General features: G+C 40.5%; 1 protein-coding gene across 1 annotated transcript in view; it reads right to left on the reverse strand.

Annotated features, from left to right (window-relative positions):
- IL1RAPL2 (interleukin 1 receptor accessory protein like 2) overlaps positions 1-26,583 on the reverse strand; it is a 326,903-nt gene that overhangs the window by 138,617 nt on the left and 161,703 nt on the right. Inside the window, exons 3-4 of the mRNA XM_041485262.1 lie at positions 13,499-13,685; positions 7,090-7,243 (exon numbers count right to left, since the gene is read on the reverse strand). Coding sequence (XP_041341196.1) covers positions 7,090-7,243; positions 13,499-13,685 — 341 coding nt within the window. The remainder of the gene's footprint in view (positions 1-7,089; positions 7,244-13,498; positions 13,686-26,583) is intronic.

The following is a 26,583-nucleotide window of genomic DNA, read 5'->3' on the forward strand; positions in this document are numbered from 1 at the left end:
TAAGGGTAAAATTTCCTGTTAAGAAAAAAAATGAGTTCCAAAATAGAAAGTGCCAATATTCCAGTGTTCCCTGCCTGTACTCCAGCAGCTCCCCATGAAGGCACAGGGAGCAGGAGCTGGGCTTTCAGCTGGAAACAGCACATGTCCTGCCAAAGGGGAGCTCTGGTTGGAACACTTGCCTGGGATACAAGAGGGGACAGGCATCCCAGGCCATATGTTAGAAGTGACAGGGACTGCCAAGCACTGGGAGTGAGCTGCACATTTTTCACAGCAGGCAAAGAAAGGCCAAAGCTGCCAAGCCAGGAGAGGAGGGAAAGAATAAAAAGCATGTCCCTACAGCTGCTGACAGCTTCAATATCACTTTAGAATTCTGGTGAACACTAAACAGGGGAAATTTTTCTTTTGGAGATGTGGAGCTAAACAAATAGAGATCTCAAGAAGGAGCATCTGCTTCCAGAAAAAGGGAGACAGCTCCAAGTACAGCAAACACTTCCCATGCCCACCAGCACTGGCGATGCAAGGGAGTGAGGAGCAGCAAACCCTGAAGGCCAGACCAGCTACCACCATCCGCACGTCACCATGTTTCACCTTGGAGTGCTTTTCAGGCTGTTTCATCAGGAAAATTCACAGGCTGCTTTAGGCTTTCCTTGAAATGTTTTCTGCTTTATTTGAGACAACAGACTCTCTGACCCATGCTTGAAAATACAAACAAATAAGGGAGAGAGGAGCTAACAGCTCTCATCAGAGCTGCTGGCCAAAATCAACAATAAAACACCACTGCACTTCAAGCAACTCCTAGATCCCAGGGATTAGGTGAGATATTGAGTGCTGACAGGAACCAGAGCCTGCATTTGGGGAAAATTTGGTATTTCACAAGAAATTTACTGCAAAACTTCAATTAAAAAAAATAACAGAAACATTCAAAACACCTCATTTCAGAAATGCTGAAAAATTTCAGTAATATATATTAGTAGCTATATGTGTTATCAAAAATAATACAGCCACAAGTCAAAATAAAATATATTGGCTTACAACAAAGAAGTAATTTGACATAACAAAATCAGAAATATGAAGTGTTGCAATATGACCTTTGCTGTTAAAATTACATAAATCAAAATTAATGTTACTTTCACACAGTGCTCTAATTGATGTTAGTGCCTTATTTGATGATAAAAAGGTGCTAACAATAGCTATTTCATCCCATCTCCAAAGCAAAGGCTCTGGAGCTCAGAAAATAAAGCAACAATGGGAGAGTGGGAGCATGTCCAGCCTCCATCAGGATCTGGAGAGGCTCTGCCTTCTCTGCAGAGTGCAACACCAGGCAGAGAGGTCAGAGTTAGTTTGGATACCCAAAGCCATGCCAACATGTTAACTGGCTCTGCTGGAGAAGCTCCCTCACAGCTAACTGAGGAACCCCTGCACACCAGAGCTCAGGCATGTCCAGGCACAGGACCTGTCCCTGCACAAAACTGCTGGGGATGCTCAGTTCAGCTTCTGCTCCTCAGCCACTTGCTTTTTAAACTTGAGTCTTATGCTGGCCTGCTTTTATTTACATTCACAAATCATATTCAGAGCTCAGTGACCTTTCAGAGCTAAACTGGATTTTTGGATAAGTAACTACTCAAGCAACACTGAACCATTTCATAAATTCATTGCACATTACTAAACTGTTTATGTCAAAACACAATGCCATTGGGAGGGAATCACAATTACATGTTTTCAGATTTTTAAGCAAACACCAACTCTTACATTTGACACCATTAAAGTAAATCCCTTATAACAGTCTCAATTCCAAAGGACTTGGAAGGACTTCTATGTTTCAGCTCATTTTAAATAAGCTTTTAATTTATCTTAAACATGTTTTGCTGTGGTTGTTCTGGAAACTGTCAGCAGCCAAAAATGCTGTCAGTCAACTCATCATTTGTATGACTTTGGTGACAATACTTTATCCACCATAAACTGATTAGGCCTACAGTGCACTGACAGATTACTGCAGGTATAAATTTGATTTTGATCAGCACCCAGTAAATGCTGCCAGTGTGTCCCTAGCCTCAACTTCTAACAATGTAAAGCAGCATATCCAGTTTTGATGAGGAACAAAAAAGGGTAGAAAAGCAACCACTACCAAATGGTGGACACACTTTTAGCTCATATCCTCACTTCTTTTGTGGTAGCTTCTCTCTCTACCACATTAGAGCTACTAGAAAATCCAACTAATTGTCTGTCCTTCTAAATCCAATTCATCCCCTTGGTTTAACAAAAGCAAATGACCACCAATTACTTTTGCTAATAAAGGGGTCCCAAACCCACAAACAAAATCTAGCAACAGCAGCAGGTGTAATTTGAAAAGTGAGAGATGTAATGAGACTTGAAAGAATTTAATTGAAAAACTATGATCAAAGAGTGAATTCGGGCAGAATCATTCAACTCAAGTAGTCATGTGGAATAATTTGTCATTTACGATGGTCAAAACAGATATTGCTGCATAAATGACTTTTAACAACAGCTAGGCACTTTAGCAGCCTGTGAAGAATATGCCAAAGTAGAGGATGAAGGAAACTTGGAGGACAGAGCTCCTGGACAGAGTGGTCCAGTAACTCCTGCTTGTCACTCCAATCCATCACCAGCAGTTTATGAAGTTGGTCGGATGGCCACCTTCTGCTGTCACACTGGAAAATAATTCACGAGTACAAGCTCACAAATCACCTCTTTCCACAGGCAGCAGAATGAACAAGGCAACTTCTCCCACCAGCACAGCTGTCCCTGAAGAAACACATCCCTGAAAGCAGCCTCATCTGCCAGGGGCACCTGGGCCACGCCCTGAGAGCAGGTCTTGCTCTCTTCTCAGAGGCATCACCCTTTCCCAAAGCTCCAAGATGTGTCTCCTTGCATTTTCTTCTCAGCCTGTGCCCTTACAGACCAGTGTTCCAAAGCAAAAAGAGTGCTGAAGGAGCAGATAAACACAGCAGGTGTTTTTCACAACGGCACCTTTCCACCCTCAAAGCTATTGAAATATTGCTGTACATCAAGATGGAGTAAACTTGTTGGTAGGGCTGGGGAAAACAGGAAGATGCAGAAATTGCCTTTCAAAACCAACATTGCATTCTAAGTTTCGGGGGTTTTTTGCTTTTAATCTGAATAGTGTAACTGTTCTTTAATAAATGTTGGCATTTACAATACTCATTGAAATGCTTTCGATTGTTGATATTCCTAAATAACTGCAATTTTAATAAATTCTAATAATGTAGATTATCTGTAACTTTATATTAGTGCATTCAGTTTTTTCTAAATGGGTGCACTCTAATTTATTATCTAATTGAAAACTGAGTTTCTGTTACATTTTTACACTTTAAAACCCTAGATCACAGTTTCTAATTTCACCTGTTTGTCACTCTAAAGCTACCAAGAAGCAAAGTGAAATGGTATCAATATTTTTTTTTTTAACACAGACTGAAGGGTTACACGTTATTTGCTAAGAGATAACATTGTTGTCATGTTTCTTCAGCAAAAAAGGCTGACAAGACTTGTTTCACATCTGTCTGCATAATATAACAAACCCATGAAGAACTAGTGATGAAGAATCTGGTTTGTTGACAATCTATTATTGTTAAATGCACCCAAACACCAAGATTTAGGCACTGCTCATTAGCGTTGTATTGTAGCTCAGGATTTTTTCCCTATAAATACTTTGTGTCAAAATATTTTTCAAATATATTCTAGGCTGCAAGCCTTTCCCTTAGAACCCTGAAGAGCAACAGCCTCTGAAGCCCTTTATCAACTGACTCACACCCAGCTGTTCATTACCCATCACAGGCAGACAATGACACTGCCATCCCTGCGTCCAGCTGCCCCTTCCTGCAAATGCCATCTGACCTGTTTGCTTTCTGCTCTGCTCACCTACCAATACCACTCAGGTCCCTCTGTGTGTCTTCCCCTGGCCAGGCATCACACACTGATAGCTTTCAGTTTCCATCTAAGACTGCTGAGATTTCTTTCTTACAAATTATTTCATAGTTGCTCATATCATGACTTAATCACAGAAGAAAGGGAGGAGGAACTCCCCTCCTACCTCTAACTGACCCACTGAGATCTTCCAGTTGGGTCTGCAAAGGCCAGTAGGCAAGACAGGATCCAAGGAAAGCACGCTGTCCTCACAGGCACAGCCACTAAAACAACTGTGCTGACACTTTGGCCCAGGAAATTAAGGCAACACCTTCTAATAGCTCTAATGACATCACTGGACTTTGCTGGATAACTAAATAATAAGAGCAGGGTTGTGTCCCCAGCTGAAAGTCTCTACTTGAAATAAATCCTTAGGCAGCACTGATATAAATCCCAAACAGGCAGACATCCTTCACTCGGCCCACAGCTGCTCTCTTGCCTGCTGTTAACTTGGAGCAGGCTGGCCTGTGGGATCACATCTTCAGCAGAACTGCTGCCCCTGTCTGGGATCTCGTTAACTATTCTGATTAGTTTTACCAACAGCAAGTTAAAATGCTGCATCTGGCTTCTGCACATTGAAATTTTCCTAAAGCTTTTGATGTAACTTCTGTTATGACAGCACCGCATTTATTCTGATTTCAAGTTTCACTTTTTAGATGCCCGTTCCGCATTTAGCTACGAACAGCAAATATTTCATATTGCTACTTACATAACTACCAGAATCTTCACAAAGGATTAAAAACCTCATGTACCATATTTGATGTGACTTCAAAGAAGAAAAGATCTTTTTCTTACAATCAAGAGATAAATAACTTCATCCACCTAACTGGTGTATTTTGTACTGTGCACTTCAGCAAACGCCTCAAAAACTACAGGGAATCTAAGCCAGCTTCCCCTCTCTCCATGGCAGTGCATCTCTCCTTGCTCAAGGGAGACATGGAGTTACCCATTTCACTTTCAGAATAACTCTTCAATAACAATTTCAGGTTACCATGGCTGCTAGCAGTGCCCAACAGAGTCTTTCTGTTCAAAATCTTTATGTTACAGGAACTCAGATACTTGCCAATAAATGCCAATTCAGATGTGGTAATAAGTACCAGTAATAGAAACAGCATCACAAAGCTCCTTCAGAAGAAAACAGCAGGCAAGATCCTTTTCTTCACATCTGTGCTGCAGGCTAGCCGAGACAATTCTACCCCAGCCTTCAGCAGTATTTGCTAACAGGGATTTTAAAGACCAGCAGGTTCAGAATTCAGAGCTCTGGTTCTCCCTCTAGCTTCTCCTGGTACACTATTTTGATGAGAACTCCTTTTCAGACAGATAAAAAATGGGGCCCAGTGCAACACCAATTCCATTACAAGAAAGACCTGGACATACTGAGATGAGTCCTGAAGGACCACAACATTTATTCACATTTATTCAACCAAGACCCTGAGGATGTCATGTACCTGCTCCCAGGCTGTGATCTGACCTCAGGACCTCCCACCTGGCTTGGACAGCCACACAATACAAGCAATCCTTTGCTGTTTGTTGTACAAGTTTTCTTTGACCTCTCCCCCACAAAGATCTAAACCTACAGAGATGTAAAATTCACCAACTGAGACAAAACAAAAACAGGAGAAACAAACTGGCTCATTCAAGCTGTCATTTGTAGTTCTTATCCACATTTTCAGGTTTTCATTTACATAAACTTACTAGCCTCTTTCACATATCTAGAGAGATTCAACCAGATATGTCTCCCAAACATTTCCATCTGGAAAAGGTGTTTACAAACATATGTGCTTTTATAAACTAAACAAAATTTAATGCAATATGAATTCACACCAAATTAAAAGAGGAAAAATTTTCTCTTTCTCAAGCATTTTGCAAAAAGGAGAACACTTACATATTTCATACTTACATTTTAATAATACAGATAAACTTTTTAATAAGACAAATAACAGTAATAAATACTATATTTAGTTTAGGACAAATTCCTTAAATTGTGAAGTATAAATACACCACAGTGTTTAAATAATGAAGCGAACACATGACTTCTAGCAAGGTCATGATGAGAGGGAGAGCATAGAATATCCGTCATGAGGAACTGAGTTAAATGCATCTCATTTTCACTTTGTCAAATTTAGTTCACATTCTGGTTGAAGACTAGCATGCTACTTAGGGTAGCAGCTACCCACAAAGCAGGTATTATATCTTCATGCATTATATCTTCTTTCATATCTCAGGTCTAGGATCAGGTAGGTCAAATCAGTACTTTAGAGCTCTGTCCATGGCCAAAAATGGACAATAAAGGGTCACAAGACATAGGGCACACAGGGAAAAGAACTCACTGAAAATGAGGAATAATGATAAGAATAAAAAATCAGATTCCACTCAAAATAAAGGGAAGACTTTTTTCAAGAACATATTAGAAACATCATATGGAATAATTCAGTTTGATATAAGAAAGAGGAATTCTACCAGTCACTGCTTTGAGTAGGGCCCTATTTTAATCAGTATGTGGGGAAGATACCTAACCATTTGTTTTTATGATATTGTGTGAAAGGCTGAAGAAAACCTCAACTGTTTCCAGGTACTTGCAAAGACACAGAAGGCAAAATAATAATTATAGATGTCATACTGTACAATGAGATGAAAAGGGAGCAAGAATATATCAGTAGACAATACTTATTTTAGCTGTTCATTTTTGATACCTGGCAAAAATAGACAGAAAAATACTGTTGTCTGGTAAATACTGCATGGAGTCAGAAGCATAGAGTGTATCACCTCTTGACAAGCAGGTTACTTTGTTTTGACAGTCCAATATTGCTAACTTCATTCTTGGAATAGGTTGTGCCATACTCTTCACTAAATACAATCCCTAGACTAGAAAAGCTGATCACCATAAATCAAAGGAAAGCTTAAAAATATGGAGCATTTCTGGGTTTTGTACAGAGCAAAAGGTAGAAATGCTCTTCTGTGGAATTTTAGAAGATCTTGATATAAATTTCCCTGAGTCTGGGACAGCTCAGCTACTGGGATTTGCTTTGGACTTATTTCTGTCAAATAGATTCACTGACAGATTTCACTGACATGTGAATACCATTTTTTCTTATTATTTCAAAGCTTTTTTTTTTTTTCCTATTGGCAAAGAAATAAGATTCTTACCAGTAACCTTGAATTCAACCGTCCTTCGTATAAGCTTCCCTTCAAACTTTAGTTCACAGGTATAATTTCCTCCATCTTCTTCCTGGACCTCTTGAATTAACAGAGTATTTCCCTTCTGAATTACAACACTTCTCCACATTTTTGGCTTACATTCCTGCAGGAAAGAATCCAGTGCCAAAATTACTGGGCTTGTACAACATAAGACGGTGTTGCCTGATCAGATTTTCAGTATTATACATAAGGAAACAACCACCTAGATATATTTTGCAATTAAAATTCAAATATAATTTCAGAAAGCAGAGAGATCTGAAACTGGAATTAATTTGAGGACTGAAATTTAACAGAAATGTTTTTAAGGTTCAGTTATTCCTACTGTATCACATGGGCTGTGTTTAATACATGGTGCCCTCAAGCAATGGTTAAGTATCTTCTTTTTCTTCATAACTACTGCCAAGACCTCTCCTTTAGGATGGACCATTAAAATACATCTCTGTTTGAAGGGAGTAAGGGCAACATCTGTTAAGAGTTAGCCTGAAGGCAAATCTTATACATAGTCCCAGGCCAGAACCATTTACCAATAGAAGAAAACAGGAAGAACAGCAGTTTTTTGAGAATTCAGAAGCCTGATTTCCTTACAGCCTTATTTCTCATCACTGGCTTCTCCAGCACCTGATGAGCTTTGATTCAGTCTTTTCCCATCACCTGGCTCTTTGCAACATCATCCCCCCATGCACCCTGTGATGCAGGACATGGCACTGACAGCCTGCAACTCTCACAGGCTTCACCCACACAGTCCTTAGCTGCTGTTTGGCAGATTTAGGTTCATTGCTACAAACTGTGGTCCTGCTGGAACCACGTTTGAGTCCTTCTGGATAAGGTGTGATACAGTGCATGAAGAGGCTCTCCCTTTCCTAACATACTGGATCCTTGTAGGCAGATCAGTCACTTTCCATGTGAGCAGCACTCATGATTGAATCATTCTTGGAATGCTCTGAACTAAAAGCACGATCCAAATCTAATCATTGTCTCTTGAAAATAACATCTTAAGATTATGTATTTATGTAAGGTATTTATTGCCTCTAAATACCTTTAACATCAAGCCTGTCCTCCCTGCAACAAAACCATACTTTTCAAGTTCTCTAAAGCACTCAGCAGTCCCAGCAGCTCCAGAGGCCCTGGCTAATCCTGTACCCAGGAAACACAAACCAACATAGGGCCTGAGTGCCTTCAATGCCTCTCTACTCCCTCTCTCAAGGTGGCAGCTTGGAATAAGCTCTCAGACTGCTGCAGTCTCACATCAGTTACATCAGGCTCAGCAACTTCAGAGACTGGTGACATGCCCACACCTATGCCCCATTTTCTGCTTGTCTGCAACAGCAGTGTCAGAAACACAGAAAACAAAATAGAACAAAGCTTTCTCTTAAGAAAACAACCAAACAAGAAAATACGTCAACATGCAAATATATTGTACCACAGTAAGAGATCAGCACGACACAAAAATAAATCTTTCATGGACTCCATACGCATTCCAAATCCATGTCAGATTCTAAATTCAAGGACCATGACAGAGAAATAAAAAGACAGGACTGAGAGTTTCTGGCCTTGCACTTGTAATGGGAGCACTAAAGAATTCTGTCAAAATTCAGGAGGCCAAATTCAGTCACAATACAATCAGATTTCAGATTTGAAGCTGTGCAACACTACTGCAGGTACCAGAGTGATCAGCACATCCCTCTGTTTCCAAAGAACAGCTGTAAGGGAAGAATCATCTTGTCTCGCAAGTGAACTTTAGTTAACACTGGTGATAGAGAATAACCAGAACCCAGATCCCATCTACTGTGCTGAGACTCACTCAGGACACAAATCTGAGCCAGGAAATTAAATCCTTTCTGATTTGAGTTCGAAATTTTGGATTTATTGAAAGGTACATCAACCACCTACTCAGTGTAACTAAATCTGAACACTGGGCAAAGAATACGATTCAGTCCTATTCAATCCTAATTTAGAAGGAATACAATTCCCAGAACACACAAAGTAAGCATATTTCAGAGATGCACCCTTTAGTGCAGCACTGAAATAACCTGTGTTACCAGTTTTACATTCGCTACTTTATTTTTAAAAGCATGGGAACAAAGAGATGGAAGATACATTTTTATACGCTTTATTTTTTTATATAAAGCATATAAAAGTTTGCAATAAGAAAGATGACACTACAGGAGTAGAAGAAAGATTTACTACTACAAAGAGTAATAATTTAGCAAAAACAGTCTATGTGGTATTGTGGTTTTACATACAGGAGTTGTTTTGGTGGAATTGTACCACTTTTTTGTATCTTCTTGAAACACTTCCTATTAAAGATTATTTATAAGCCTTTCCTTCCCAAATTTCAGCTAATTATTTTTTATTCTGCTGACTATGCAGGCTTTACAAAAGTAAAAAGTGAAAATGCTTGTTTATATATTTAATACACAAAACTAAAAGCAAAAAAAGGGGAGAAGCTGGAAAATGGCTGAGAAACAAAATTCTTACTGGTTTTTATATTTTGAAAACAATCTAGATTTCACTGTCTGAGGTCTGCTGATTTCCCTAAAAGGTAAGTGCTCAATTGTATGATTCCATCTCATTTAATGGAATCACAGTTTAGGTTGGAAGGGACCTTACAGATCATCTCTTTCCAACTCCCCTGCATGAGCAGGGACAGCTTCCAGTAAACCTGGCTGCTACAAGCCCCATCCAACTGGGGTTGAACCCTTCCAGGGATGGGGAGTCCACAGGTTCTCTGGGCAACCTGTGCCAGTGCCTCACCACTCTCACAGGAAAAAAATTAATATCTAGTCTAAACCTACCCTCCTTCAGTCCAAGGCCATTCCCTCCTGTCCTTTCACTACACGCCCTTGTGGGAAGTCCCTCTCCAATCATCTTCTAAGCCCCCTCCAGGTACTGGATAGTGCTCTAAGTTCTCCCCAAAGGCTTTAAACAATTAATTGTTCTTTTCTGCTTTTGCAATATCTTTACCTGCTAGAAGAATCTGCAAGTTTCTTTTTCTAGACTATTTACTTTCCTTAGACATCTGAAATGTATGGGGTTTTTTTCTCCCAGTAATTAAGGTGTGCACTATTATGCTTCTTTTTGCCTTTGTTGAAATCTAAGTGGCAGTACCTCAAAAGTCTATTTTTCTGGGTAGTTAACAACTACTGGTCCTTTACCTGATATTTTGATTATTCTCTTAGCCCTCCTTTCAACCCAGTACTAGAAAAGACATGATGGAAATGGATTAAGACTCCACACTCAAGATGTAATATACCTTTTCTCTCTCCCAGCTGATTTTTCATGAAACTGCTCTTACTCTTAAATCCCATTCATTCAATCATGCCTTGACACATACATTCTTAAAACAAAATCCCACACGTCTTGTCAAAACAGTTCTAATAGGCATAACTGAGCTGAGCATATATCAATGGCATTACTTGGGGAAACCTTTAAAAATAAATATTTAATGCAGTGTAATTCTAGCCAGAAGTGAAGTTCATACTACTGTTAAAACAAATCCTCACAGCAAATGCCATATTATGTACTGGGTGTGCACGTGGAATCTATTCAAGCATAATTAAGAGCATGTTTAAATTACAGTTAAGTCCCAGTAAATTGATGCAATTACTAGCTCAGATTCATTAATCCCTCAACATAGAGAAGCCTTTTGGAAGGCAGAGCAGGTTCTGCACACAGTGAGCAGGCATCATCACTGTCCTCTCTTATGGTATTTCGTAGGTCACAAGTCCAAACTCCCTGACTACCAGTGAATTGGCAGGTTCTCATGAACACAAGGATTTCTCTTTTCAGCAGAACGAATAAATAAGGAAATCTCAAAGACTTCCTCATATTTATTTATCTACCTAGTGTTCTGTTTCAAACAACTTATGCCACTTACACTATTCTTTCACTTTACACTATTCTTCAGGAGAAGGGACCTGCTTTTTGTTACTCAACATTACCTCCCACAGCATGATCTTAAGTCCCCCTGCCTGGGTGAAAACCTCTAAATATTCCAGGATAATGGAAAGGAATAACCCCTCCTCCCACTGGCTCCCCACCAGTGCCTCTGGAGTATATTTACTCAAGAAGGTGGCTTTATATACACATCAAGCTTAAAATCCACTGGATTTTAAGGAGAATCCAGTGTGCTATGACCAGAAATGGATGCCTTCTTTGGAAAGTGAGGGTCAGATCCTAAGGCAGGACAACACTTTACACTATTCTTCAGGAGAAGGGACCTGCTTTTTGTTACTCAACATTACCTCCCACAGCATGATCTTAAGTCCCAGACTGCAGTTTGTAGAGGTTACCCCAGTATTCACCAAATTATTTTGAAATCAATATAATTATATATTTTCTAGAAATTTTACTTCTACTCTTTTGAATATGCAGACTTGTATTAACAATAACATAATAGTCTCCAGAATATCCAAAACTCTGTTCAGAAATAAGTTTCAAGGGATAACCTGACATTCACATCTTCTGTGCAACATTAATATTGTGATTGTACACTGCTGAGCTTCCTGAATCAGGTCTAGGTAACAAAGATATTTCTCTAAGAGCCAAACTGATAACTCATAATTGTTCATTATAGATAAGAAGGTGTATGTAGTAGGTAATCTCACTCATGTCTCTTTTCACTATCAAGCCAGACTAAAGGTTGTTGACTGCAATTGTCTCACTGTTATCATCCAATGACATAAAGTCTGTTCAGTTTCACCTCAGTGATGATTTGTCAGTCAGCTGCCACACTCCAGCCTGGTGTCACACAACACGGGTGAGATTCTGGAACAGACCCTCCACTCCCTGTCGTGGTCAGTACATCACTGGTGTGGGGCTGCACACGCATCTTCTTTAGACTCATTTCTGCTCCATGACAGCTAAAGATCATTTCTGCCAGACTATTTTTCAGTGTGCTTTTGCAAAAAATTGGGATCTTCAGTGTTCAGTTAATACTGAGGCAGAGAGGGTAAGAAGCAGCTTCTCTTCAGTATCCTCTCTGCTCTGAGATTTCAGACTTCATGTGCAGAGCCAGGAATTGCAATCAATGATCCCTGTGAGCTCCTTCCAACACAGGATATTCTATGATTAACTAAATATATCTAATTGACATATGAACAGCACTGAAGATATCAACCCATATGCTGAGAGAAAGAGCTTCAACTGTTGAAAGAAAAACTTTGTTCACGCTAACAGTGGATTATGGCACACATTTTGTTACTATAAGACATAACATATGAGATTTCTGTAAAAAACCAAATAATGACAACTTTTATAGTTGCTCTTTTCAGCTGCAACCTGCTAAGGAGAAAAAAAGTCTGCTAGTCTGCCCATATTACTTATTTCATGCAAAATAATTATCTTTAAATATGTTATTAAGGTTGGGAAATCAAGGACTCCAAATTTAGATTTCAACTAGTTTGTAGGTTTCTGTCTGTATTACCTGAACCAAGCTTATCCTAAACTCCTACAATCCAAACTCTATTTTCCACAGATCCCACTGAACTGTTCCTGTTGCCCAACTATTTCTGGCTCCTTCTGACTCTCAGTTCTTTATTCTTCTCCACTGTTTCTTGCATCATTAGTTGAGGGCATTAGCCCTCAACTAATACCTAAGGGCTTTTCAAATATCAGACTCTGACCCCAGTCAAGACAACAGGCAAAATTTGCCAGACCTTGCTATGGTCTCATTACCTGATATTTGCCAGCCAACCCATATTTTACTCATTCTGCTTTCTTGGGGAGCTACAGAAACACATAACCAATACATCTGCTGATGAAAGTCGTGTATGATACTTGACACTCCTTGGAGAAGGTGCAGGCAGAGTTACCTGGAAAGTAGTAAAAGTATCTAACTGACCTCAGTTAAAATGAACTGACTTCATTACAGTTACTCAATGAACTTCAGCAGACTTCTGTGCAGACTCCAGGAGACACTGGTAAAAATTTACAAGTCTTGGTGAAATTAGCTAACAGACCCCATAAAAATTAATTGGCAGCACAAGTGGAGCTGGTGGTGCTGATACACCTTTGGCTCAATTGCAGGTGCTCCCTTGGTTTCTACTGCAGTGTTGTGCAGGGAGACACCACACCCAGGTACAAACTGGTACAGAGGCACTGTGGTTTGGGAATGTGGTACTGCTGATAGAGGAGTCCTGTGAGCACTCTCACAGAACATCCTCACTGATACTGATTTCTGTTGGACAATGACTATGCTGGGTAGTTTTACCTGCGAAACTGTCATACTGGGAAAACACTCTCCAGACCAGTCACAAACCACTGATGCCTCAGGGAAAGTCAGCTCTAAGCCTCAGATTGAAAACAGTGAAAGTTTTGAACAGTTTCAGCCCAACAGCAATAAGACAGCAATAGTTACCTTGTACCACACCACATCTGGCTCTTGACTGCCTGTTTTGTAATCCTCTATATCAGGACAGGAGATTGTCTTCCTCTTAGTGACTTCTGATTTTTCCAGGTATCTGATCTTGCTGTTGTAGCAAAGCCCAGATTCATTCTCAGCTACCGTCAAGGACATGGACACCTTCATGCAATATGTTGAGTTTCTGCAAGGACAGAAAGATGGTTTCATTCATCCTGCCTTCTTTTCACCATGTTTGTTTCAGCACAGAAAGTTTCTTTGTCAAGCTCTCATTTCCACAAACACTTGAGTGACACATGCAAACAGTGACAGCCATGCTGTGCATTTCCTGCACAGAAGAATTACTAGGAAACGAAGGCTCACTTCTGACTGACTGTGAAGACTATGAAGAACCTTGAAGAAATATTGTTGACAAGTGATCCAACCCAGCACAGCAAGCTCGAGCTTGCAAGTCTATGAACACAGGAACCTGTTGGCACCTCATATGTTGGTCAGGATACACAGTCTCATTTCCTCTGTATCCCCCCCCACACTTATCCTCACCCTTGTTCTCTCCCACCTTCAGGAGATTTCACTCCAGTGTGCAGTGCTATTCGTTTGAGAAGAAGGGTTATGTGCAGGATGTTAAATCACATCACACAGGAAGGATTTCTCCCTGAGAAGGAGCCCCTGTACAAAATTCTACAGCACATTACTGTGGTGGGTTGACCTGGACCAGCTGCCAGCCTCCCACCAGCTGCATCCTTCACTTTCCCTCAATGGGATGGGGAGTAGAAAATAAAGTGATAAAGCTAATGGGTCAAAAAGAAGACAAGGAGACCACGCACCCATTACTGTCACAGAAAAAACAGACTTCACTTGGAAAATAAATGTTTTTATATATTTTGAAATATTTTTCTGACACTAAAGATGCTGACTGCTCACTTCCACCAACTAAAACCAGGACAGTGTTTTTAATTTAAAAAAAGTCCAAAATGTTCCATGACAAATCTTCTCTTACATTTCCTTCTGTCAAGGCAGCCTGCAGTTGGGAAGAAAATAAAAAGGTCTACAGGGACATTTCAGCAGAGCTCGAAGCTTCATGCTAAACAAGTGCTGGCAAAACACTACAAATGGGTTCCTGTCAAAGGTGTGGCATGAGCAGGCATTGGCAGACAGAGCCATTTGCAAGGCAAATCAGGAGGCAATCTTCAGAAACATCCCATTTTCAGCATCATTAGTGTTATGCATTCAGCAAAACTACAGACTTCGTCCTTCCTTCTTACTTCTCCTCACAATGCCACCTGCACATCTGTAATAAAATTGGTGGATATTTTGTCCATTCTCTCACCTCTGAGTGAAAAGGCTCACTTTGCACACTGACAGGATGTGTTTCAGTTGAGAGTCTATAATAAAGTCTCATTCTCACAAACTGCACAAAACATATTATTTTACCTGAAAGAAAATTTCTCTGGACTGAAAACAATCCATCATTTGGGGTGGGCTTATAAAATTTAGGGAAAATAAGTCAACTTTCTCCTAAATTACCTTTTGAAAAGGGCTGCCCTTCTTGTAGGAAGAAAACAAAACATATTTGAGAGTTCTTACAGCACTGAAAATCCACAAAATATGGATACAACCACTCAGTGTAATCAATAGTAATTAATCAGTCATGATTATTTAGCTTACCTGAACGACTGTAAGTATTACTGAGTGCAAGTAAGGTCACATGTGCTCAGTAATAATGATCCTGGCTAATAAAAAATAATGTCTTTGAATAGTTGTCCATTACTTGGTGTTATTTAATAGTGCTGTATTTTCTCCTAACAATCTTGCATTATTTAGATTGCATTTTGAACAGCGCTGGAGGCTACTTCTATTTAAAATGCTTCCTGGAACCACAACCTAAAAATGCAGTATGCTTTTCATTAGTTACAATTAGAATTGAGGAAACTAAGTGCCTGGGGAGTACTATCACTTTTGTTCACACTCTATGACCAAGACAATAAATCTATTCAGGCTCACGATGAAGAAAGCCCCCACTATGCCAAAAGCAATAAACTTGAAAGCTTCATGGATGGTTCTTCACCATCCACTCACATTACTGCTACTGCTGGTAATCCAGAAAAGGGCAATTTCTGCAGGAATGTCAATGACTGAAGCAGGAGTCTTCCTTTAATCTAGTCAGCTCTGGAAAACACTGATATTTCAAGGCATGTGCAAAAGGAACCAGTAGCTTGATCAGCCTTGCTGTTTTTCTCAGTTTTGAAGGATAAGTCTGGGATCTGAAGTCGGCTAAGTCGTGAGCCATTCCTCGCTGTGCTGGGCAAGCTGTTCCCCAAAGCTGGGCCGTTAGATTTCATCTCGCAGTTCTCTGAGCAGCTGATGCATCTGTGCTGATTTTTTCTTGGTGTCTTCCCTGCCTTGTGGGTTCTGGAGGCATAAAGGGGCTCTCCAAAGTTGACAGCTTGAGGGAGAACTCAGGAGGGGGATCACAAAGAGGATTGGTACAACTTTGTTTTTACCACCTGGCAAGCAGACAGGACCAGGGTGGGCCTGGCCACACAGGGCACTGATGGGAGCCCTCCTAAAGAGTTCTCTCAGGAAGGCCATAGAGCTGCTGTGTTGGGAAGGCATCCAGCTCTTTTTTTTCTTCCCAATTGTTTTCAGGATCCCTGTGTCCACAAGTGCTCTCCTTCATGACCTGCATTTAAGTTGTTTATGGTAAGGGTCTTTTTCAATTTTTTTTTTTAATTGGTGGAGGTACATAGATAAACTAGCACAAACCCCATGTTTTTGCTTTTCTTCTTTCAGACACTAAACAGATGGCCTATGAATTATTAATAGGAGGATCCACTTTTGTTTTCAGTACATGGTCATGGAGCTTGGTGGGGGAGGTCAGTGCTCCCAGCCGTGTCTGGCTGGCAGGAAAGGTTATATGGCCATTTCTGATGTGGAAAGGCAGCTACAAGAAGAACAAAAGATAACAGCAAAGCTACAGGTAACCTGGGCTTTGCTGTCAGAAACAGTGGCCAAGAGGAATGAAAAGCAAGCAGCTTCCAGGTGGGTGAAGAAGATGCTGGAGGGCTTCCAGTGGTGATCTTAGTACTGTGTGAGGCCAGGTAAGAAGAGTTGTATCTAAGTAGCAAACGTTGGAGCCCACAATAAAATGTCAGGCAACATTTTCCATATACATGTAAAGGAAATACAAACCCATGGGTCTGGAAGTGGGTCTTTCAACCATTTGTCTTTTCTGAAAAGTTTCCAAACCATTCATTTTCCATAGGAGTTGATTTCTAGTGGGTTCTAATTCTATAAGAAGTAGTAGTGGTCATATGTGGAACAGGAAGAAGGAAGAAAAGAAAGAACCACTCCACAGTGCAAAGAAGAAAAATTGTCTTGAATTTTCACACTGAAACTACGATCTGTAATTCTCTATTCCAAGGGAATAGTTACACACTGGGCCTACTCTCTTGACTGCAAATAGGAAGAAGGGCTTAGCTTTGCCAGAGTTCACAAAGCAGTTTCCTTTGTTCTGGTGGCAAGGCATCTGTAATCCCCAGGCCACCTGGAGCTGGCTCTGAACCACAAACTGAAGCCAGCTTCGAACCAAATAGAAAAGCAGAGGGAGAACCAAGGGAGTCTAACAGGTCTAAAAACAAAAGCAAGCAAAACTGTGTTTGGCTTGATTGCGAAGTAAGGACAAAAGGAAAAAAGGAAGGATATAAAGAAATGGATAAGGACATTTGAAACTGGAGTTTCAGTCCCTAAATTATTTTTCATCTTGTTCTGGATTCAAGACAATTAATCAGCCCCAAGGCTGAATTCAAATTAAAGTAAATATTCACAACTTTTGAAAAAAAACCCTTTTGTTTTTGCATTTGTGTTTCTGCTAAGTGAGGGTGGTTTGTTAAAAGAGTCAAGTAGAAAATTTTTGTCTCTAATATACTCAGAATCACCCCCAGCCACCCCCATTTATTGATTTTCTTATAAAGAGGAAAGGCAGCAGAAATGTTGTTGAATATTTTATATCTACTAGATTGAAAAATCCCACCTAATTTTGATCTGCATATTTATACAAGAGGATTTACACTAGGTTTTTTCCCTTTACAGATTCATTTTTCATTGTACTGGGTTTTTTATTACGTTCTAAGACTTCAGCGGTAGATCCAAAATCTGGGAAGTGTATTTATCAAAGCAGCACTCAGGGAACAGCACACCTCAGGCTTAGATCTCTCTCCATGTCCCTGAACACTCTGACTGTTTTAATGGCATTTTTATTGGCTCACTGACTGCAGGACTGAATAGATCGACTTGTACATTCATCTTAGCTCATTCTGAGTTTGAGCAAAACAGCAATATCTTGGTTTGAAGGACAGGTGTCTGCCAAAGAAGGTAAGAACCTCCCTTAGAACAGAAAATGCTACCCCCTTCCCTCCAAATTACTATAACTTTGAAACTACGGGTCTTTCAGGCGAAGACACAGGACAGTGTGTGCATGTGTGTGACCCTGCGCGCAGCAGCCCCGGCAGCCCCAGCGGGCAGAGCACAGCCCCAGCCCAGCCTGCCTTGGCTGCAGTTCCGGGCACGGCCAGCAGGGGCGCTGCTGGCTCCCGGCCGGGCAGGGGGCGATGCTTCCCCGCGCCTGCAGGGGGCGCTGTGCCGCCAGCTCGGCCGCGTCTCCCTCACGCGCTGATGGCGGGCGGGCTGGATGGCGGCCTGGCTGCAGCAGGAACCTCGGAGCGCAGCTGGGGCGGCAGAGACGGGCACACCCGGGGTGGCAAACAAACTGTAGCAGAAACTCCACAGCTGTAGCAGCAGCCACGGGGCGTCCTGCTGGACAAGGGATGCTGAGTTTAAAGTGTAGCAAAAAAGCTGGAGGCAGTGCAGGAAACACCCAGGCTGGGCAGCAGCCGCAGGGTTTCTGCAAGCAGGTGCCGCACACAGCCGGGAGACACGGCCTCTGGGAAGGGGGAGAGGGTCAGGATTCCAGGTTTTTCCCCTGAAGCACCTGAGTAGATGGTGAGGGCCCTTTCCAGTGTGATCAGGTTTTAATAAGGTCCCAGTTCAGTGGCTGCTCTTAGGAGCAAAGGCTCACCCGCAGCAGGAGAAGCAGTACAGGGCTGGACGCCACGGCGGCACAGAATTCTCCTCATAGTAGTAGCAACTTGACCATTCCCCTCGAATCTGAGAGAGAAGGAGATGGGGGAAAGGCCAGCCCCTCATCCCCAGCCAAAATCTCATGGCATCTCTGCCCTTCCAACATGAAAACCCCCCAGGTAAGAAAGTAACCAGCAGCACCCTTTCCCCCACCTTGGCCACTTCTTTTGTCTCTTATGTACCAGTTATCATCTCTTAGGTAACAAATGGGACAAAATTCCCTGAAAGAAGGAAGAAAAAAAAAATAAAAATCCTAACCTCCAACAAGCAGTAACTACACCACCAACCATTTTTGTCCATCTGAAGCATTAATGCACAACCAGATCCACTACTGGCTGCTCTAAAAATGTGCTGTTTTATCAGCTCTTAGACTTAATCGAGCATTTGATTGTTTTCCTCTCACTTCATGGGAGTTTAATAAATTTATTCCTGTCCAAACTTTACAGTTCACTCAATGGTTACCAAGGTCATGGTTTGATGATCTGCTAAAAGAAAAATAAGTTATCATTGTTATTTTTCAGATAACACAAATGTACCATCTTAAAAACAACAGTTTATTACTTACTCTTCCAAGGTTTCACTCAAGTGTTAACTTATTTCTCAGTGACTCCCACTCACTCCTGCATATTTGGGGTCATTGTCTGGAAAAGATCAATTTCTCAACCATGGTGTAATTGACAGCCAGAGGTTACAAATCACAGACCCCTGATTTTTTAAATTTATTTTTAATTCTTATTAATTTGTCAGGTGAGAGTGCAAGAGGCTGACAGTGCTGTAGTTGCTCCCTGAACCAAAGGCCAAGAGGTGCAGTGATTCTGTGGCTTGTGTGTGGTACCTAGTCTTGGTACTGCTCCAAACACTCCTGTCCTGTATTTTGCTTTCTTGTTGCTGTTATCTAATACCAACTCCTGTGCCTGAAAGGGAGAAATCATAATTCCATGTTCCATTCCTTTAGCATCTGACACATTTTCAAGACCCCCTTGGTAAAAGAAAATAACACCATGGAAAGTATAAGCTCAGAATTAAGTGCTAAACCAGCACAATGTTACAAATCCAGTGCTCTTATATTATCTCTACTTCTTCCAACAGAGGAAGAGGTGGTGAATCCAGAAAGAGGTACCATTCAAGGCCCCATTCCCTTCAAGCAGAAAAAGTATCTGTGTGGAACTAACCCACCATTCACCAAGAATTTTTATTCTTTATGCAATTCTTTTCTCCTAAGATCCAATCTCTACATAAGACTCACTAGAAACAAGACAATTTGACCTTGACTGAAGCATACTGCATGTCCCAGAGGGTCATGTTTTACAGTGAAGAAAGGCTATACCCTCTCTATTCAAAAGAAAAGAACTTCTGAGCAAAGTCACTGAAAGGTAATTTTAAAAGGCTCACATTAATGACAGCTTGAAAAATAGATATCCAGGAATGTCTCCTCAAGTCACCTGTCAACAATCTAGCTCTCACCAGAGGCACTTAAAAGCAAGACCTGTACTTCTCACTATGAGTTTAGCCTTCTTCAGAGAACTTTTTTACTTTGTATCCAGGGATGAAAAATAAAAGATGTTTGGATACAGCAGTTGGGTAGAGCATCTCACAGTTGGGTCTCTCTAATCAAAGCTTACCTCCAAGTTTAAATTTAATATGGACATCATCTTAAGAGGGAAATGAGACATAAAACTGTCAGGATATGCCTACTACAATCAGAGATACAGCCAGTAACAGCAAGGCCATGATTTGAAAATTTGTGGCTATGATTTGAAAATTCATGGGTAAATGCTAGTATTATGTTTCTTAAGTGTGTCTTAAGAAAGAAGAATAAATGACAACCATCTGATTCATATATGGTTAGGGTCAGGAGGAGCTATTCCTTTTCTGGGTGCCTTCACACACACACACATGCCCTGGTCCCGATAACCTCTGCATTGTGACAGATGCAAATAAAAAGCAAATCATCAGTCAGTCTCTCCAACAGGGACTACCCAGACACAAAGAGAAAATCTCCCAACATTGGGAGAGGAGACATCCCGGACCAACAGTGTTCCTTGAGTTTGGGGTTTTTTTTAAATTGGCATTGATGTTAGTTATTAAATGTTAGGACTGAATATATGAAAATACAATACAGAATACAGAAGAAATGAAGAAGCCAAAAGAACACCAAATTATTGCAGCATATCACACTTCAGTTCATGAACTAGGTGGTCTCTGTCAGCTTCAGACACCCTGTTCCAGCAAAAGAAATCCTGTAATTGGCTGGGTTTGCTCTGGGGGAAAATTCCTTCCTTGTCCTTAAGAATTACAAGGCAGCAAATTGCTTTAAAGTTTGCTACTGCAAAATGACTAAGCCCTTTTCATTTATTTCCTAATACTTTTCTATTAAAACTAGGATATTAATGTTAAATCACATTGTCTCACTGAAAAGCCCCATTACAAACGACATAAATCTGAGGCACAGGAACAACTGCTCCCAGGACAGTATTAAGAAATCCCCTTTCAATAATTTCGCAATTGCCATAACCTGTTTCTGAGAGGACTGAATGCTTTCTCCTTTATTTCTTCCAAAATACACACTGTGTGGATTAGCGTATCTACTCCTCTATGCTTTTTTTTTTTTTTTTTTAATTAGACACCTAGCACACAAAACAAAAGTTGCATTCAAGACACCCATCAGACTTGTCTGCATTGCTAAACCTCAATGATTTTATTGCCTGGAGGAATAAAACCTGTGGACCACAGCCTTCGTTCTGCATGTAAGTCCTATTTTGCAGATGCAATGTTGAAAGGCAGGTCCTGCTCTGTTTGTACACGGGCAATTGAGCAGGAAAACCAGTGGATCAGTTATTGTCTCACAGGGTATACAAGGAATGAAAGAATCATGAAATGAATGTCCTCACAATGTGAACTGTTTGAGTCCTACAGCTGAGTCCTCCTGGCTGTGCCTTTGCTTAAAGAAAAAAAGAAATTTCCCTCCAGTATCACTTACCAAATATCAGTTTAACTCCCTATGGTTCTGTCATCTTGTACTTTGGGCATGATGGATTTCCTCAGGAAACCTTCCATTTGTCTGTCCATTCACAGGACACAGACAACATTTCCTACGGATGTGTTGGTAGCTACAGCTGGCTTCATGGGGATTCCAACAGGAATGACACCTGGGTGAGCACACTGTCATTGTTATTGGAGAACAGAAGGGAATGAAAACTCCCAGACATGTTGGAGATGAGATGGCTGGGGAGGGCTGAAACATCTGAGCAGCAGCTCTGCTGCAGGTGAAGTCTGACTGAATGAAGAAGCAGTCCTCCACTCTGCATCCTTTCTCTGCTCTAGGCAAGGTTTGAAGCCCACCAGGGAAGGCACTTCAGGAGCAACCAGTGACAGTGAGCTGAAACATTACTGAGGCACTGCAGCACAGGGAGCTTTGTTATGACAACCTGTAGAGGCTACAAAGTAAGGCCAGTAATTTTAAAAGATTCTAAATCTGGGACTTCACTATTAGGAAAACTGAAGGATTCACAACGTTCTCATTCTTGTCCATACCACTGCAATAGGGAAGCCACCGGATGCCCTCCAACCACAAAGCAACATGGATATTTCTGCTTGAAGTCCTGACTGTTCTTGCAGCTTCTCATCAACAGTAAACATTGTTTTTCAGAGTGACAGAGGATGAATAATTTCTCTTTTAAAGCTTTAGAGGAGGAGGTTGAGTGAGCAGAAATACACATATCACCAGGGAAGAGAAACAAATCTTTGTTTTTCTGCAAAGAATAGACAGAACGGATTTCTCTCAATAAAGACAATGTAATCAAAATGATTTGCAGGAGCACCATCAGTTTTTACACAATTTTAGATACAAATGTAGAAGCATTCTGATTCCACTTTCCCCTGCATTTTGATAATGCCAAAACATTATATCTCAGTGATAAAGCCTCAAAAATATTTATTTTATCATGAATCATACTGACTTTATAATGTATCTGCTGTAGCACTGAATTCAAGTATTCAATATTACATCTCACAGGGATTTTGTTTATACAGAATCAGTCAATTTTATTGTGGGAAATGTGTGGCATTTAATGTTAGTGCCATACAGAGCCTGGAAAGCCTGTGCCATGCTGAATCCACTTGCTCCAAATGTGAGATGTTGCTGCTTCTACAGACACACCTGGGATTGTACAGGAAAGCTGATCATATATCAGTGTGCAAGGCTGAGAGGTAACTATGGGATATGTAATCCATCAGCTACTTAGATGTGCTTCTCTTGGATATCCAATAATTAAAGACACTAGCCCACAAGAAAGTATCATCTTTAAATCTTTCCAGAGTAAGTCTACGAGGGGAAAAAAGCACTTGCCAGTAACAGATATGGAAGAAAATATTCTATGGCTAAACTGGAATTACAACACTGCATCCAACAGGGTTTGAGATACAAAATCACCTTTGTCACAAGCAGTTGAATGCTGAGCAAAGCCAAACATACTATATTGCCATCAACAAAATGAAGAACTACATTAAAACACATATTGTAAGAACCACAAGATATGGCTGCAGAAAAAGCAACCTTACCCTTACACACGTTCACGTTATGACTTGGTCCAACATTTCTGTTTGGATCCGAAAACACTTTTCATGCTGCTCAGAAGCCAGACTTTCAGTACTAAGTGTGCAGCTGTTCCTGGACTGATGGGTGCATTCTGCAGTCTAGACAGGCACTTGCAACAAGCCCCTAAGCCCTGCCTGACATCCTCTGAAGTTAAAGCACACAGGCTGAGCTGCAGATTTTACTGCCAGCCCTTCCAGGCTGTCTAAATCCGATTTTGATTTGCTGGTCATGCGCTCCACAGACATTCAGAAGCCAGAAGGCTTAAAATCTACAATTGCTCTATTTTATTACTGCTCAGAAAGTGGTATCTCAATAGCTCACCAATGGCTCAGCAAAGGCTCAATTCCACTGTGCATGTCCATAGCAATGCTGCTCTCCATTAAGAACTGTGCACACAGGGATACAGCAAGCGAAAAACGACACACAGATTTTCTGACTTGATTTGTCAGCAGTTCTCTGGCATCAAATGCTGGTATTAGAGATCTGCAAGCTTATTCTCCCATAGGCATTCAAGGCCTTCATTCCCTCATTATTCTGCATCCTGTACAAAAATCAAGGCTTAGCTTCATTAGCCAGTTTGATGACCACAAATTTTCATCTCCTGCTCCCCTGCACCCTCTTGAGGCCCAGATTTTCTACCCTTCTGATTCATGTTATGGGAATCAAGTTTATTTCACCAACAGTTAATTAACAGCAAATATACACTTTCATTTTTTACTCTTACTGGTTTTATTATTTAAATCCTGACTACAGTTTGGTTTGGAGCTGAGCCTAGTTAGAAGAAGGTTTCCATAAGCAGTCCCTAGATGATGGCAAATTTAGGCCAAATTTTGCTGAGATTTCCTCCTCAGCTCATCTTTTCTTTCACCAGGTGAAGATGATCTAAGTTGGCCCAGTTCTTCTTCTGTCTTTAAAAACTGGGCTTTTAACATAGAAAGATGATTTGTTCAGAGAGCAAAAGTAGATCTGGCAAAAGACTGTCCTACATACTTGGAACTTTAGGACCACCCTATTCATTTAGGTTGAGTGTAATTTCCATGTTTTGGTTTGATGCTTCATCATTTTGAAGCTCTTCTCTGAATTCTTCAGGGAAGAAGCTGCAATCCAGAGTGCTGATATGAAAATCCCAGAACATCAAGCCTCCGTAACAGAAATGCCAACAGCTTTATCTGAAAGTAGCATTTCTGGGTGCTGGAAGATTAATGGCATATCCAGGATAGGTACTGGAAGGAGACCTCCAGAACACAGCATTTCCACAGTGGGCAGTAAAGTCATGATACAAACGTCACAGCATTTACCTGGGAACTGCAATGAAATATGCAGATATCCATTACCTAGGATGCCTTTTGGATGTAGCAGCAATATCCCTGATTTGACACAGAAAAGGCATCCAAGAAAAAAGAGGATCCATGGAATTCACATGGCTTAACTAACACAGCTGGACTCTGCACTCTTAAAAGTCCTTGCAGAATCAGGACCTTTTCATATGCTTAACACTGGAGAAAAATATCACACTTCAGGTTGCATCTGAATATGAGCTCGATGCCAAAATGCATTGTGAGAAGGGAGAAGTAGGTTTTAATGCAACAATAAGTTCCTCCTATTATACACACACCCCCACACCTGTCTATGGAATAACGTTTAATTGGTTAAATAGAGGAGAGAAAACATTTAAATTATGATATCAAATCTCTTCAGTCTGGAGAAGCAACCTCATTTATAAAGGCTGATCTAATACTCCTTAATTTTATGCAGCATTACAGGTTTCTTACAAAACAGTCATTATGATTATTGAAATGATAGTTCTGTACAAGAAAGAATTCACTGACACATTTAATTTTTACCCATCTTCAAATCACTGTCATACCAGCCTATCCTTCATCTGCTCATACCCACCCTTTTCAGGCAGGTTCTGAAAAATTCCTTCACACTGCTTCACTGATAGTCATGCCTTGATCCTATGAGCACATGTGAGAAACCAGAAAATGCAGCTTGAAAAATAGGTTTGCTTTTTTTTTTTTTTTTTTTTTTTTTTAGAATCAAGAAGAAATATTTCAACAAATAAGAAATTCTGTGAAAAGTTGACATTTTCCCCATACAGTTTTCTTATGTGTCATCTTGTGTTGACTTGGAAAAAAAGTCACAAACTGGGTGGAGAGAAAATGAAAACTCTCACTGTTGCCTTCCCAGATCAAGACTGAGTCCATCATTTCAACCCATGAACTTCTGGGACCAAGACCCCTCATCCCATTTGGCCCCAGCACCACATTTAAGCATTTCACCCCCTTGCACCCTTTTGCAAAGACAAGCACAAATAACAGAACACTTCCAAGGTTGGAAGTGGTGACTTAAAGTGGTGGAACTGGTCACTGGGACATGCAAATGTGGGATTTCATGCTTTGGACAGCACAGGGAGATGTACCAGAGCTTCACAAGTCCCTGGTGAGTGGCTAGAAAGATACCAATTTAGAATTGAATTGCTTCTGATTTTCTCTAAAAGAATCTGAATGAAAAATTCTCTGTTGAGAAAAAGTTTTAAATTTATCTTGAATCAAAAGCATTTTCCTCCCCAGTTTTTTTTTTCTTTCAGCTACTAAACCAAAAAGCTCAGCTATGCATGCAATCCTAAACCCAGTGTTGCACACTGATGGAGACAATCACCTCTTCATTTCCACTGCATCAAGTTCTATCTACAGTGTCTGCTAATTAATTCAGTCTACAAAAGATAGCATTTGTACACAGACATTGTTAATGTTTCTGGAAAATAAAATCATATTCTAAAATTACTGCTCTCATTTGTGACCTTTTAACTCTCATAAAGCAGGTGAATCTGGTTAATGACTAAAACGCAAACATCTGCCTATCCCCCTCAAAAAAAAAATGGATTAATAAAGCTGAAATTACACAGTTAATGGTGTGGATAGTCTCCCACAGAAATGTGATCACATTTCAGAACATTACATCTAGCTCAATTTTAATGAAATTAAAATCAATTACTATTGCTACATCCTCCGCTATTTTAAGCCTCCTATGGTTTCATAAATAATAACAGCAAGGATACATTGCCATGCTTTTGGAAGAAAAAATTAATTCAGTAAAGGAAGAAATATAGTCTTTTATCTGTAACTACTACACTTATTATTCTGCACTCTGACAAAATCTGAAAAAGGCAAAAATATCTGTAATTATGTAAGAAAGTTCTAGTCAAAGAAAGGAAACTGCATAACTGACAAGGAAGATCTTGTTGCTGTGTAATGCCTTCCAATAAGCATGTCATATAGTTTTTAGCTGAAAATTAGAAGAATCCATGAATTATTCAAGAACTTGCCCATTTGTTACCAAAACT

The sequence above is a fragment of the Pyrgilauda ruficollis genome, unplaced genomic scaffold, assembly GCF_017590135.1.
Source record: "Pyrgilauda ruficollis isolate IOZ18807 unplaced genomic scaffold, ASM1759013v1 scaffold7, whole genome shotgun sequence".
Taxonomy (NCBI): Eukaryota; Metazoa; Chordata; class Aves; order Passeriformes; family Passeridae; genus Pyrgilauda; species Pyrgilauda ruficollis.